Raw genomic sequence first — 15,058 nt, 5'->3', positions numbered from 1 at the left:
CGGCGCCTGTGGACACCCTCCTCTGGAAGGCACTGTGCCTCTGGTCTCGAGGTCGGGAAAGCTCTTCGCTAATTCCCAGGCCCCAGTTCCGGTCAGGGCCCTTCCCGTGGATTTCCACATTGAGGGAACCACGTGCAGTCCCTTCTGGTTCTTCCTGGTTCCAGAAGGTTTCACCACTTGGCTCCGACACCCTTGTTGTACAGAGTGGCCAGGACACGTATCAGAGCTGGTCACAGGTGTCCCGGGCACTGAGCTGCCTCTGCGTGCTGGTGAGCAGCCAGTGCTCCTGCCTGTGCGTCCATCTTCCCCGCTGGGCGTTCCTGTCCTGTGCTTTCGGGGCGTGTGTGTGGGATCTGAGGGTTCTCCCTAAGGCCTGCTGAGGTGGTCTGGCTACTTGGCCAAGACAGAGTGTCTGGATGGCCCTGCAAGGCAGGAAAGTGGGAGGGCAGCGCTGACCCACTGGGTCGCTAGTAGCCGCTGAGGGCAGGACTCGGGTGGATCCAAGTTCACGTCCCGCCTGCTCCCTGGCTGCCCCGCTGCGACTGGGATGGACCTTCAGCTGTGGGAAGCTCCAGTCCTTCTCTCTACAAAAGGATCCAGTTATAACCCCCAAGGGATTCCTTGGGGCTAGAGGTGAGTGCAGGGCAGGCATGGGGCCAGGGTGCCCGGAAGGGCGGCCTCCCCTCCACGCTGCCCTGGCCCCTGGGACTGGTGACGGTCAGTCCTTCAGACCTGCCCATGGAGTGCGCAGAACTGGTCCCTGTTTAAGGTCAGATAGGGATGCAGTTCCCTGTGGAAAGAGATCCAGAAGCATCCGGAAGCCTCAGCCGTCCAGCATGTGTTCACGTTCCTGACGCAGACGCCAAGCTGCTCCCAGAAGGCCGTGAGGCACCGGGTGAAGTCATCCCTCACGTCTGTCTTCTACAAACAGAAGTTATAACAGCACCGCGTCACAGGGCTGTTCCAGGGGGAACGTGCCTGAAACGACCTCAGAGCCGTGCTCAGCTGCCGTGAGCCCCAGAAGAATCCCTGTTCCTGTGATTGTTTTAGGCAACACGGGCTCACAGGCACAAGGCAGTCACGGTGGAGGTGTGAGGAGAAACAGGGACTCTCGTAGAGCAGAGGCAGAGCCTGGGACGGGGCTTGGAGCTCCTTGGCTTCCACGGCAGAAAGGGCAACACTCTGGGTGGCCCCATACGTGTCATCTGGTAGAGCGTGCAGACTGGTTTTCTGGAAGAGAGACCGTTCCCTGGAAGGGATGCTGGGAGAATGTATCTTGTGAAGAACCGACTGGGGTGAAAAGGCAGAGGCCCCTGGCCCCCTAATGCAGCTCAGAAGCCTCCTGCACTCTTGAGCGCTTCCTGGGAAGATTCAAGTGCCCCATGCCTCTTCCTCTCGAAGCTCCCTGCCCAGAAGTTTCCAGTACTGCTGTCGAACTCAGAACCTGACCTCCCGGCTCTGCAGGTTCCCAGTACAGGGCAGGCTCGGACCTTCCTTAATCCTACAATCCAAAGTCCTCTCCCTCTGGCCCAACGTCTCCTGATGACGTGGGTGTGCTGTCAGCATCTGGGGCAGCTGCCCATTGCTTGGGCCTTTCAGGACATCACCAGCATCCATGCACCCAGGGCACGAGGAGCACTCCCCACTCCTGGGTGAGAACCACTCATCAGGGTCTTCGCTTTATTTTGTGAGTGACCTGCCAAGACCCTCAGGGTGTGGCAGAGCTGAGTCTCCTAATTCCCACCCCAGCATTCTTCCCACCACAGTCCCTTCCTGGCATAGCTGCACCTTGAATGCCTCCATCAACGGGGAGCTCACTACCTCCTGAGTCAGCCCAGGCCACGGTTCTGAAGTCTCAGTGTTAGGAAGCTCTTCTGAGAAATGAGCTGGAACCCGTTTGCCCATTATTTCCACCTGTCATTCCTGTTCTGATCCCTTAAGGCATGCAGAGAAAAGCTGGTTCTAGACCAGAGTTTCTCAGCCTTTGGGGCCGGATGATTCTTTGCTGTGTGTGGGTGTGGCAGGGGAGTAGAAGGGTCCTGTGCACTGTAGGATATTGAGCAGAATTCCTGGACTTGACCAGCTAGATCCTCTACCCACTCAGCTGTGACAACCAGAAGTTCCTCCAGACATGGCCGCATGCGCCCCGGGGAACAAAACTGCCGTTCTACAGGAAGGACAGTCGAAGATCTGGGGATCGCTCAGAAGGCTGGAAGGACCGGGCTCCTTCGCCTCCACCCAAAGAAGTCAGCCCTGCTGCCCAGGAGCTCCGCAGCTGAGATCCACGGGACTCCCGACCGTGAGCTTCTCCTTGAGAAAATCAACAGCACCGATCCAATTTTCTGCCCCGACGCCAGGAATCCTGGCAGTCATTTCTGAGCTCTGTAGTGGTCCTCTGGGCATCGCCAATGCAGAGGCAAGACTTAGCATCATGGGAATATCTGGATTTGGCGCTTGACATTTTTACTTCTGGAAAAGATGTTGCCTTTGAGGAGGTGGAGAGATCATGACTCTAGACAGAATAATCCTGTTGATGGAGGACATGGGCCCACGTTCCTTCAGGCAGGGGAGAGGATTCCGGGGAGGGTTGGGCCCAGCAGAGCATGGAGGTGGGGCATAGGGGCACTTCTGAAGAACGGCCTGGAATGGTCAGCGCCTGCTCACCCCACCCAACTCTGCTGCCCACCGGAAGTTCAGCCACAGTTTGAAAAGTCACATCCCTCCCAGGTAATCCTGCAGGAGGCCTGAAGGAATGCGTGCTAGCTGCCTCCCCCGGGGCGGGGGTTGGGGGGGGCCTGCTTGATTCACATGGTGATAAGGGCCAGGGCTTCCCTGGTGGCGCAGTGGTTAAGAATCCGGCTGCCAATACAGAGGACACGGGTTTGAGCCCTGGTCCGGGAAGATCCCAGATGCCGCGGAGCAACTAAGCCTGTGTGCCACAACTACTGAGCCTACGCTCTAGAGCCTGCGAGCCACAACTACTGAGCCCACGTGCAACTACTGAAGCCTGTGCGCCTAGACCCCGTGCTCCACAAGAGAAGCCACCGCAATGAGAAGTCTGCGCACCGCAACAAAGAGTAGCCCCTGCTCGCTGCAACTAGAGAAAAGCCCGTGCGCAGCAACAAAGGCCCAACGCGGCCAAAAATAAATAAATAAAATAAATCTATTGAAAAAAAAATAAAAAATAAGGGCCAAGGACACTGGGATTCGGACGCTGGCACGGTGCGGCCCTGTAGCCTGATGGGTGGGCCACTGAGCAGGGCCGGCCCTGTGGAGGAGCACAGATGACCGGGCAGGAGGCCCAAGGAGCCATGCCACATAAATCCCCTTGCCTGTGCAGCTCTGCGCACCCCCGGGGGCCATTGCCAGCCCGTAATGGTTATTAATGCCTCAGGAACGACGGGGTAATGGAGCGGTGTGCGCACGGCGGCTTACAGCTTACAGATGCCCCCGCTAAGCGCTCTGATCGTCGGAGCTCTGGGGCCCATCAATCCGAGAGAAGTCACCCTGCCAGCTGAGCACGCGCCACCGTCCCTTGTGGGCGGAAGAGACGGGCGCCGGCCCTGCCAAGGGCTGTTTGCCCCACTCCCCGTGGGGAAGGAGAAGGCTGGGCTGCCCAGCTCACGGGTGCCCGAGGCTCAGGCCGCCTGTGGCCGAGGCCGCACAGCTCCCCGTGACAGCAGCGGCTCACGGGAGGCCAGCCCAGACGTCTCACTTGAGTCCCTGCTGGGTGGTTGTCGGACCAGTGAGGGGGTAGAGCTGGGGCAGGCAGGGTGGACTCTGGCCCCTCCTCGCTGGACTGGCCGAGAGAGGGCGAGGGCTCAGCTTCCTCCCAGGGCTCCATCCTGCAGGGGCGTGGCTGGGCATCCTCTCTGGGGACCCCGTGTTGGAAGCTCGTAGCATCTGTGCCCTTGAGCTCCTGGCCGCCAGAGCAGGTCCTTCAGACAGTGTCGCTCAGGGGATGGCCGTGACCCACGTGTGTCCGAATTGCCCGAGCTGCGTCTAAACCAGGCAGACGCTGCATCCACCCTAGGCCTCCTGAATCCCATCTCTGGGAGGGACCAGAGCCGGTAGTGCTAACGAGCTCCCGAGGGGACGCACGTCGGCTCGTAAGTGCGAGTCCTGGCTTTAAAGCATTTCCAGCCTGGCCTGCTGCGGGTAGGAGTGAGCGCTCTCCTTAAGGCAGGGCTGTGGGGAGGACAGGTTCGCGGGGTCAGGGAGGCCCTTCAGGAGGCGACGTCTAGAAGCTCACAGAGCAGGTCTCTCCCAGGCTCGGCGCCTTCGTGGAGGCCTGGCCGGGAGCCCTGCCCCCATGAGGCTTCCTTCCATCCTCGTCACCTCCTGGAGTTCCAGTGGAGAAAAATGAGCCGCAGAGAGTGTATTACTTATCCATGGCTTGTAACAAATTACCTCCCAAAGGTAGCACCTAGAAAAACAAACACCTGTCATTTGACTCAGTTTCCGAGGGCCAGGACTCGGGGGCAGCGCAGCTGCGTGGCTGTGGCCCAGCGTCTCTCCCGTCTGCGTGAGCTGCCGCCACAAATCACTGCAGAGCAGGGACTTGTCGAGAACAAGCAGTTGTCTCTCACGGTGCTGGAGGCTGTATGTCTGAGCCGGGCGCCGGCTGACGGGCTCTGGTGAGGGCCCTCCCCCGGGTTACAGACAGCCGCCTTCACGCGGGGTTAAGAGCTAGCTTTCTGGCTGTGTCTTAAAGGGGCACGAGTCCCATTCGTGAGGCTCCACTCTGACCTAATTGGCTCCCAACGGCTCTGCCTCCCAACTCCGTCACAGTAAGGCTCGCCCACCTGGATCTGGGGGCCACACACAGTCTGTCCCTAATGGTGCCGTGAGGTTGCTGAGCTGCTGTCACATGAAGGTGCCCTCGTGAGGGGCTGTTCCTCACCAAGTGGGCTCCCCCGGGGAGGGATCCGTGGGGGATATGGGGCTGGGGCCGTCGTGGAAGCTGCCACCCGGAGAGCGAAGGCCGCCTCATAGCAGCTGGACTTACTGAGCGCCTCCCCAGGGTCATGCAGGGCTCCAGGGGCTTTATGTGGTCACACAGGTGATGGTCACGGCCTCCCCCAGAGGGAGGGACCCACGCTGTCCCACGGGAGGGGAACAAGGCCCCGGGAGGCACTGCCTTCTCCCTCAGCTGGACATGCCTCGCTGGGGAAAAGACGGGAGGGAGGGCCTCCCCGGGGCCAGATCCAGCTGAGGATGTGCCTGGTCCAGTGCGAGGTGGAGAAGGCTGCTGGTCCCAGACAGGTGGGCAGACCGTGTCTACGAGGATCCGGGACCCTCGTCTTGGGGGAATTGATGGGGGACGGGGTCAGTGCCTCCCTGACAAGTGTCCTAATGCTCAGGGTTGGCTGTGGGTGCTGTCTGACCAGGGTGGACCTGCACCTTCACCCCCTGTATTCTGGGAGATGTGGAGGGCGGCAGAGGGGTGACACCACTCCTGGAGCAGTTCTGTCCCTTTCCTGGGGCTCACTCTCCTAATCGGAAACGTGGGGCTCACGTCCCCCAGGGTGGTGCTGAGCGTGAACTCAGATGCTCACAGGGATGGAACAGGTGGTCGGAGCAAGGGAGGGCCTGATTCATCCCAGTAGATGCTCCTCCCCCAAGCTCGCCCGGTCCCTCCATACCTCAGTTTACCCAGTACTCCTCTGAGGGCGGGTAAGGCCCCTGTCCTCGAACTTGTGAACGCGGATCCCTCTCACTTCCGAGCGCGGTCCAGCCCGCTGATGGCCCCAGGGAGGGCCTGCGATCCGCTGTCGCGGTCTTGGGATTCTCAGACTTCCTCATCTTCGAACAAGGAGTCCCTGGTGTGGATGTGCCACCTGGCGGGGAGGGGACACGGGTCCAAATGGGCTGCGGACCCTTGCACGGCCTCCTTACGCGCGCTCCTGTGCCCCTCCCGGACGGGGGGTGAGGCGGACGTCTTGGGGTGCGGCTCGCCCTGCTGAGGGTGGGTTTTCGGAGCCGTGGCGGGCGTGGATGGCCGGTTCATCTCGGAGCCCCCGCTGACCCGCATCCCCCTCCCTCCCCTTCCCCAGACAAAGAAAGGGTATCAGAAGACCGTTCTGGAAATCAACACCCCCAAGGTGGAGCAAGTGCCCATCGTGGACATCATGTTCAACGACTTTGGTGACGCGTCACAGAAATTCGGCTTTGAAGTGGGGCCGGCTTGCTTCGTGGGCTAGGAGCCGCGCGAGCCTGGCCCCAAGAGCAACCTCGTGACCTCAGCGCACCGCCCGCGGGTGTCCTGGACGGTGAAGGCCCCTCGTCCCTCCCCACCGCGCCGGGCCCACTCCACACCCAGAGAGAGCAAAGGGAAAGAGCCGGAGTCCCGGCCCCGGAGACGAATCACATGACCTAGATGCCCCGCAGCCGCTGCTTTGCTCCAGTTCCGTTCCGTCTACACCATACTCCCCAGGGAAGGGAACGGGGCCCACGCGTCTCGCCCCCGAGCCCGTGGATCTCGTTCACTGAGAGTCCACAGGGGCCCGGGTGTGGCTGCAGTATTTGGAGATCATGTTTTGTTTTTTTGGAAAAAATTCAACTTGAAGATGTGTACTTCCCCCGACCTTCAAAAATTGTTCCGAGGCAAGCCTTGTAAAGGTCGCCTCACCCTCCGGAGCCTCTGTTTTTAACAAGATCCATTCACAGGCCCAATGTCATCCTGCATGTGCCTTTCCGATGGATTAAAGGTGCTTTTGTTTTTGTGAGTTTTAAGTAAATATTTGTATTGTATTGTCACAAATGTACAGTGTCCCTGACTTCCAATCGTGCCTGTAAACCTCGCTTCGGTCCCACCGGGAGAATTGAGAAAACAGGTGGGGTGTCCATCGTGGGATGCGGTCCACACCCCCGCCCGCTCAAGGACGTGTGAGAAATTAGAAGTTTGCCAAGGGCAGCAAGAATTCACCCCACCATTTACAAAGCAGGCGCCCGTGCCCCTTTCAGACAAGTCTTTGATTAGCTCTGGGTTTTACTTTTTAACAGGGAGAAAAAGAAAAAAAGGATTTTATACTTTGCCTTCTCCACATGCACTTAGATGGAAACGCAGGCTTAAGTTAATTTTAATTGCTTCCTTTTTCCATGTTTCTTCCTGCAGAGCCTGATGGGAGGATGTCCAGGGCAGGGAAACCACATTTTCTGTAGATGATAATTAAATGAAAATTGGTGCTTATTTTTACACTTCTCTTTCGTGGTGCTATCTGTTAAGATCTCCTTGAAGGTGACACTGGGGGTAGCTGCCATGCCTCGTTCTCCCATCTTTCTCCATCCTGGCTATTGCCTCCACCATCCGGGTTTTTGCCAAGCACATTAAGGTAAATGCGGGTCACCTTCCCTCCCATGGCCCCGTTCTCCTCCCAGACTGCAGTGAAGCCGCCCCAGGCCAGGTACCAAACTTAGGCCGTGCATCTGTGATCTGAAAACACACACACACACACACACACACACACACACCACATGGTCGCTTACCGCGTGGTCCACGGTGTAACGATGGCAGATTGTATTCTGTTGCCGAACGTTTGTGGTGCTAATTTCTGCGTTTGTTGCAAGAACTGAATTGAAGCGGCAGCATGTGGCCTCAGCTGGGCCGCCTTTGCTGCAGCCTCAGCAGACAGACACATGTGCAATGAACTCTGGGAGTCCCTCCGGGGTTGCCAGCGGTGCCTTTTCCCCACGAAAGCGATGTGGATTTTTCCATCCGCAAACGCGCTGGGTGCGGGTTTCAGCCGTGCGGGCGCTCGGGGCCAGCCGGGCTTCATCTGATACTGGTCCTCCCTGAGCGAGGGTGAGGGCTGGCAGGGCCAGCGAGGAAGGGCGATCCCTTTACTGTGAAAAGCTGCCCGTGTGCAATGCCCTTTCCTTCCACAATGGGAGAAGCAAGACAGGCCCCAGGGCCCCTTGCAGCCTCCTCGGGAGGAGCTGTGACAGGTCCCAGCTCTGGTGCTGTTCTCCGCCCACCCCGCCTCATTGGACCGTGGTTCCGGCTGAGGAAACCACTGCGGAGCAACCCAAGAATAACAACACACCGCCCACGAGGATTTCCTGGATTCCTCTGGAAACTGAGTCTTGCTGTTGCCAAAGAAACGCCTGGCTTCGAGATTCTTCCGAACCCAGGATGCCAGCGTCTGCCAGCGACCCTCCCCTTCATCTCGTCAAAAGAAAAGCCATGTCGGAGCATCGCCCTAGGGCGCCCTGTGGGTTTTGTCTAGGTCATGTGATTCCACTTTGATTTCTCATCCTGCCCGAGTTCTCCTTTTATTCTGTCGATCTTTTCCTCCATTGGACCCTTCAGAGCTGTTGTAATTTGTACTGAAGTCAAAATGTGTCCCGTTTTCCCCAGACCACTTAGCTATGGTATATTGCAATAAAATTACTTCTTATATTTGCAGAAATTCTTCTGGCGTAATTTTATTTTTTCCCCCTCATCTACATAATTGGACACATGTTGGCGAAAAGCAAAAGAAAACGGTTCAAAGGAAACCTGTGGTAAAGATTCTAGGACATTAGGCCCTTTAAAACTAGAATGTTGAGTGACACATTGTACATTTCCTAAAAATCCAGTAGACGTGTTCATACGTTTTAACTGTAATGCCCAGGAAAGGGTGTTTTAAAGTATTTTAAACCTGTGTAACAGAGGAATAATTGTAATCCTTTTTCAATAAATCAAGATTAATGTTTCCACCGTAAACAGATGTGATCGGCTGTCTTCTTAAGTGTGACCAGGGCCTTCCCCTGCATTAAACCAGTGTTTGACCCCAGTCTCAGGACAGGAGAAACTCTCAAAATCCTGGCCAAGGTCACAGAAAGTGGAAGGAAGCCACTGCCCAAGCCATGCACCAAGGGAGCTCTTCCTCGGAGGAAGTGGCAGCGGGCGTCCAGAGACAGAGCTGTGCCTTGGGGTGCCCTTGGGTTGTGGTCAGGCACCAGCCCTCCAGGCTTCCTGGGGGAGTTTCCACAATCCTGGGGCATCCCGACCTCGACAGTGTGCGGGCCTCACTCTCGCCCTGCGGAGGTGGCAAGTCCCCAGGCTCCCCCTCTGCTGTCCAGCTACAGAGCGGGATGATAGTACCCGGCCCCCTGGCTCGTCCTGGCCAATGACCCTGAGCAGAAGTAGCAAGTGGCTCTTCCAGTCTGACGTACTGGCTCCCTCTTGCGTGTCACCAGCCACGTTCCCAGAGTGGCTGCGTCCCCAGTGAGTGGGTTCCCGGAGGGAGTCCCTGGCCAGCCCTCCGTGAGCTTACAGCATGAGCGAGAAACACGTCGCTCTCAGCCAACGCTGATGTCAGGGATTGTTGTTACTGCGGCAAAACCTAGACCCAGTGGCTCTCAGAGCGTGGTCCACGGACCATCGGCACGGGCATCAGCACCTCGTTAGGAATGCAGATTCCTGGGCCCTGCGGCAGACCTACTGACTCAGACACATTGGGGGCGGCCCCGTCACCTGTGTTTTGACAAGGCCCGCAGGTGATTCTAGGGTTGGCTCGGGTTTGAGATCCACCAGCCTGGACAAAACGGAGCCGATGGGAAAGTGAGACCAGGAGTGGGCAATTGCTTTGACAAACACCAATGCGAATCGGCGGGTCCCCCTGCCAGACAGTGGAGGCGGAGCTATTGTCAGAAGATGGAAGGCTCCCTGTCTCCAGGGGCAGAAAGTGAGGTCAGATCGCTCTTTGCTACCTGGGCGAGCTCACAGGCCGATCACGAGCAGTAGCGCGTGACCTGGGAAGAGGTCGGAACGAGGATGGTGACGCAGGCCACTTGCTCTCGACTGCACTTGGCACGAGAGGAAACAGAGTCCGCAGACTCGAGGGTTTTCGGGGCTGGAAGAGGCAACCGTTTCTCAGCATCGACGGTTGAAGATGAAACTGAGAAACACTCTGTGGGACAAACACCAGTGAAAGCTCGTTCCTCACGGGTCTGAGCAACACACTTGTTTGAAACCTCGGCCTGGGTTGCAGCGGCGCCTAATGAGTGACTCAGGAAACGGTGTGGCGCTCCCGTCAGAGCCGGACAGGTCGGAAGCTGCTGCACTGACGTCAACACAGGGAGTGGGGCAGGCGGGGGTTGTGGGAGCTGTGGGCCTGCGCGCCGGTCCTTGGAGGCCAGTGAAATCCAACGGGCCGGAAGCTGATGACCTGGTTGAGAGGTGTCCTGCAGGGAGAGCCGCCAGCCTGGCCTGAGGAGTCCATGACCGAGACTTAGAGTGACCCGCAGGCCTCCAGGGGTCGCGCTGGCCCACAGGTGCCCCGCGGGGCTGGGTGACGGGGCCTGGGGAAGACCAGGGGTGGCCTCCCCTCACTGGAGGCGGGTGCTCAAAGGTGAGCAGGCTGAGCCTCGGGGAGGTGGGGGAGGAGGCTTAGCGTTTAAGATCGTAGCGTCCTGAGTGAGACCCATCTGGGGCAGGGCCCTGCAGAGCCCCCATTTCTCTGCACCTCCTTCCTCATCCTGGAGACTTTGCAGGTGAAGGCACCTGCCCGTAGGCTGGGCCAGAGGAGGAGAGCCTGCAGGTGCTGGGATGGCTGGAGCCTAGAAACCAGCGAGCAATCCCACTTTGCGCATCCCCGGGGATGGGAGCAGTGAAGCTGGACTCACTTGGGTACCGCTCTCCCAGCCCCAGGGCCCGCCCCCCGCCCCTGCACCGTCCATCACGCCCCAGCAACTGGTCCGCAGGAGCTCATCAAGCCCCTGCAGCCACCCGCAGCTGGGCTGGGTCTTCTGGAGACGTGAATGGAGCCCTCACACCGGGACTCTGCTCCCCGTCTTGGGAGAGGTGAGCTCGGTGGAAACGAGGCTGCCAACCTGGGTCTTGGCTTCAGAGCGGCTGCGTATCTGCAGCTCACAGCATCTGTCTCAGGCGCCCTGGAGAGAGAGAGCCTCGAACCCCCGCAGGAGCTAGGGAACGGCTGGCCATTGGCCTTTAGCGTTCCCACGGGGCTGCGTTAGTTCTTGCTGGATGAGGGGAAACACCTGTCCCCACAAAGGAGCAAGCAGGCCATCGTTCACCGTTTGGAGCTGGAATTAATCCAAGCTTCCCATGTTGGAAAAGATGCCCTCAGTGCCCCTTATCTTAGCACTGCTGCCCCATGCCCTAGGGTGCCCTTGGAGTGGCAGGAAGGCATGGAGGGAGGGAGGAGAGTGTGTGCGCACCCATCTGGCGTGGGGGCGGGGGCTTTGCTAAGAGGCTTCTGCTGCTGCAGAGCTGGGGCTCCTGGGTTCCGGATCTTGGGGCACGCGTCCTTTCGTATCTGCCCAGGCTCTTGGCCTCCGAGAGCTGAGCCTGCCTCGGGCAGCGCCTCCATTTGCGTGGTAGATGGGTGTGGAGATGTCTGTCTCAGCCAACCTGCCTGGCTGGGGCCTAGGAGGGCTGGGATCCTGCTGATTTCTGGGTCCTGGATAGGCTGACGGCTGATCAGTCTGGGAGAGCCGGCTCCTTACCCCTTGCCTAGAGTGCCTACATCTTCTTAGAGGAAAGGCAGGAGGGAGGAGGGGCAGCCTCAGCTCTCGGTGCTTTCCCTCGGGGAAGGACTCCTGCAGAAAGCGTGCAGCCCACCTGCCTTCCTTGCCCCGACCTACCCCTCCCACCCCCAAGAGTTCTGCTACCAGACATTCATTCATTCATTCATTCAGTGCCGCTTTATTGAGTGCCTGCTCTGTGCCAGGTACTGGTACCCAAAAGAGGGGTGACAGGGACCTCAGATGGATACAGTGTAGACATACTGACTTGAAAACACAGTAACCTGGAAACACAGAACAAGGGGAAACAGAGCCTGATGATGCTGTGTCAGGACTCAGGGTGCAAGGCCTACCCAGCGCCTGGGGAGGATGCAGGAGGAAGGCGTGCCCACGTGGAAGTGGTGCACGTCCGCCTGGATTTCCTCTGAGAAGTGGTCCAGGGAGAAGGGAAGGCAGGACTCCGCTGGTGCCTCAGCCAGGAAGAGAACCACTTCCCAGTAATCCCCCAGGAGTCAAGACGTCAACAAAAGCTACATGCACAAAACATCCTGCTTGCTTTTTGTATTTTTATTTTTCCAAATTGACAAGTGGAGATCACGTAGGTTTGGGAGAAGTCCAATTCCCAGGCCTCTGTTGGGAGCTGACGTGTTTGATGGTGCAAGAATTTTGCTTCACTTGGGACCTTCCCCAATTCATTTTAAAACTAGAAACCTCAATGGTTAGGACGATCTAAAGGACTCTAATTGTGGGAGACGGACTAGGGACACCACTTTCAGCATTTGTATCGTTTATTGCCACATAACAAATCTAGGTCACCTGGAAGGTTTGTTAAAACCTAGGTTCCTGGGCCGTCCCTCCCCTGGTGATTCAGCAGCTCTGGTTGGTGCTTGGAACTTGTAGTTCCCAAAATTTCCCAGGTATCCTCCTGCTGCTTGGAAACACACAAGCATTAGTATCATCGGCAGCTCTTCCGGTCTTGACCCCAAGCCAGTCTGGCCACAGAAAAGGCAGGCGCCTCCTGCACACTGGTCAGAATGGCCATCATCAAAAACTCTACAAATAATAAATGCTGGAGAGGGTGTGGAGTGAAGGGAAACCTCCTACACTGTTGGTGGGAATGTAAATTAGTGCAGCCACTATGGAAAACACTATGGAGGTTCCTCAAAAAACTAAAAATAGAGTTACCATATGATCCAACAATCCCACTCTTGGGCATATATCTATAGAAAACTCTAATTTGAAAAGATACATGCACCCCAATATTCATAGCAGCACTATTTACAATAGCCAAGACATGGAAGCAACCTAACTGCCCATCGATAGATGAATGGATAAAGAAGATGTGGTACATATATACAACGGAATACTACTCAGCCATAAAAAAGAATGAAATAATGCCATTTGCAGCAATGTGGATGGACCTAGAGATTATCATACTAAGTGAAGTAAGTCAGACAGAGAAAAACAAATACCATGATATCACTTATATGTGGAAGCTAAAAAAGTGATACAAATGAACTTATTTACAAAAGAGAAACAGACTCACAGACACAGAAAACAAACTTATGGTTACCAAAGGGGAAGCGGGGAGAGGGATAAATTAGGAGTTTGGGATTAGCAGATACAAACTATTATATATAAAATAGATGAACAACAGGGTCCCACTGTATAGCACAGGGAACTATATTCAATGTCTTATAATAACCTATAATGGAAAAGAATAAGAAAAAAAATATTTACGCATAACTGAATCACTTTGCTGTACACCAGAAACTAATACAACATTGTAAATCAACTATACTTCAAAAAAATATTTTTTTAAAAATAAAGGTTATTTGTTGCAAGCAGATTTACGTAACCAGGAACGAGGAAGCAAGTTCTTCAGGCTGATGGGAGAGGATCCCAGTTGAAAAAGCAAATTCTTAGGAAGAGGCAAAGGGTGACAGAAAGTCAGTACGAGGATAGGTGCAAAGTACTCTCTTTTTCAGTTAAAAATGTTGTTAAAAGACTATTGAATTTCTAAGACCAAAATAATGAAAACGCACTGTGTGGTTAAACTATAGGTAGAAACAAATTCTACAACAACAGTAGTAAAAAGGATTGTGGAAGGGTTGGTACGTGATGGGTGAAGCCCCTTGAGGGGGACGGCATTCGTTTATAATGTATTTCCTGGGCAACCGCTCAGTGTAACACAGAGGAAGAACCCCGAATTCAAGGCAGATATGGAATGAAACACTAAAAATGCTCGACCAACACAAAGGAAGCAAAGCACAAGGGAAAAACGACGGGATGTAAATGGAAGAGGACATGGGTACACCCAACACAGGGACGTCAGCGATCACGCTAAGTGTCAATCACGTGAGCGCAGATGAGAATCCAATCCGCGATGCACTGCTGGCGGGAAACGCACCGCACAGGGACGGCAGGGCGGAAGCTGATGAATGAAAAACACACACTAAGCAAACAGTGACCTTGAAAAATGCACCCTCCGGAGTCTCAGTCCATTGTCCTGTGTGCTTGGCAGCACCCGCCGGAAGAGACCCCCTGGTCACACGACCAGGCTGCTTCCCCAGGACGCTGGTGGCCAGATGGGGCCGTGGTCCGGAGCCAGCGGAAGGAAGGAAGGTGGGAGGGAGGAGCCCCCCCAGGCCCGATGTTGCCCCCGTGGGGCGCTCCATGTTCTTTCCCACCCTGCTGGCTGGGATGAAGATGGCCCTCAGGACAGCAGCCGTCTTTGGAAGGTGGCAGACATGTGCCGGAGGAACGTGGGTCTTGAAGTCACCCCCGACTCGTTGGGCTGTTAGGACCACTGTATGCGAGGTCACAGAGATTTCAGGTTTTATGCTTCAGTCTGATTAACCCCTAACGAGATGCCCTGCATGTATTTCCTTGGAGCGCACGTTGCTTTCAAATTACATCACAGTTCATACTGTATTCGTATGATGTAATTGTTTGTCTCTTTGATTCTTTTCTGTCTCCCCTTAGTAGCACACAGTCCCCTCCAAGCGTGCAGGGGCCGTCTGCTCTGTTTCCCCCTGTGTCACGGGGCCCAGAGGAGCACGGGGCACATAGCAGGTGTTCACTAAACATCCCTTTCTCTCTTGCTGGTGAGGCCAGTTGAACGGGAAACCGAATCCCTGTGCGCTGGCCCAGGGGATGCTCATGGGGCACCAGCGGCATCCGAGTTCGGAAATTCTGGAGCAGGAATAGCCCAAGTGCAAGGCAGCCAATGACCAGACTTTCATTTCGGATCGTCCTGGATTAATCCTTCACTTGCCGTGTGAGCAGCCTTTCAGCTCCAGCAGGGAGCCTTGCACGGATGCTGGGAATGTCTAATTCCTGTGCGGGGGCCATTAAAGATGAGGGTTGAGCAGGAAAAGGTGCCCTGGACCAGTAACCTGAGCACAGGTTCCTAAACCCTTCACTGTGGGGGGCGGAGACGTGCACCGGCAGGCAGGTGCTGGGGAGTCAGGACGGGGAAGGAGGATGGGAGGGGGTGGGGGCAGGACATAGCATCCCAGGACCTCTGGGGAGAGAGTTCTAATCTTGCCTCACCACTGGCAGGCTGTGTTGTCCCCAGACAGCA

At 56.2% G+C, this 15,058-nt stretch overlaps 1 protein-coding gene across 4 annotated transcripts in view; it reads left to right on the top strand.

Annotated features, from left to right (window-relative positions):
• The window catches only part of COL5A1 (collagen type V alpha 1 chain), a 155,872-nt gene extending 147,232 nt beyond the window's left edge, over positions 1–8,640 (top strand). For all 4 annotated transcript variants that reach the window (XM_079925578.1, XM_079925579.1, XM_079925577.1 and 1 more), the window contains one exon: positions 6,057–8,640. In XM_079925578.1, coding sequence (XP_079781704.1) covers positions 6,057–6,203 — 147 coding nt within the window. In that variant the 3' untranslated portion in view covers positions 6,204–8,640. The remainder of the gene's footprint in view (positions 1–6,056) is intronic.
• Positions 8,641–15,058: the final 6,418 nt, after the last annotated feature.

This window comes from Stenella coeruleoalba (assembly GCF_951394435.1).
Source record: "Stenella coeruleoalba genome assembly, chromosome: 7".
Lineage (NCBI taxonomy): Eukaryota > Metazoa > Chordata > Mammalia > Artiodactyla > Delphinidae > Stenella > Stenella coeruleoalba.
This window is presented reverse-complemented; position numbering and strand designations above follow the sequence as displayed.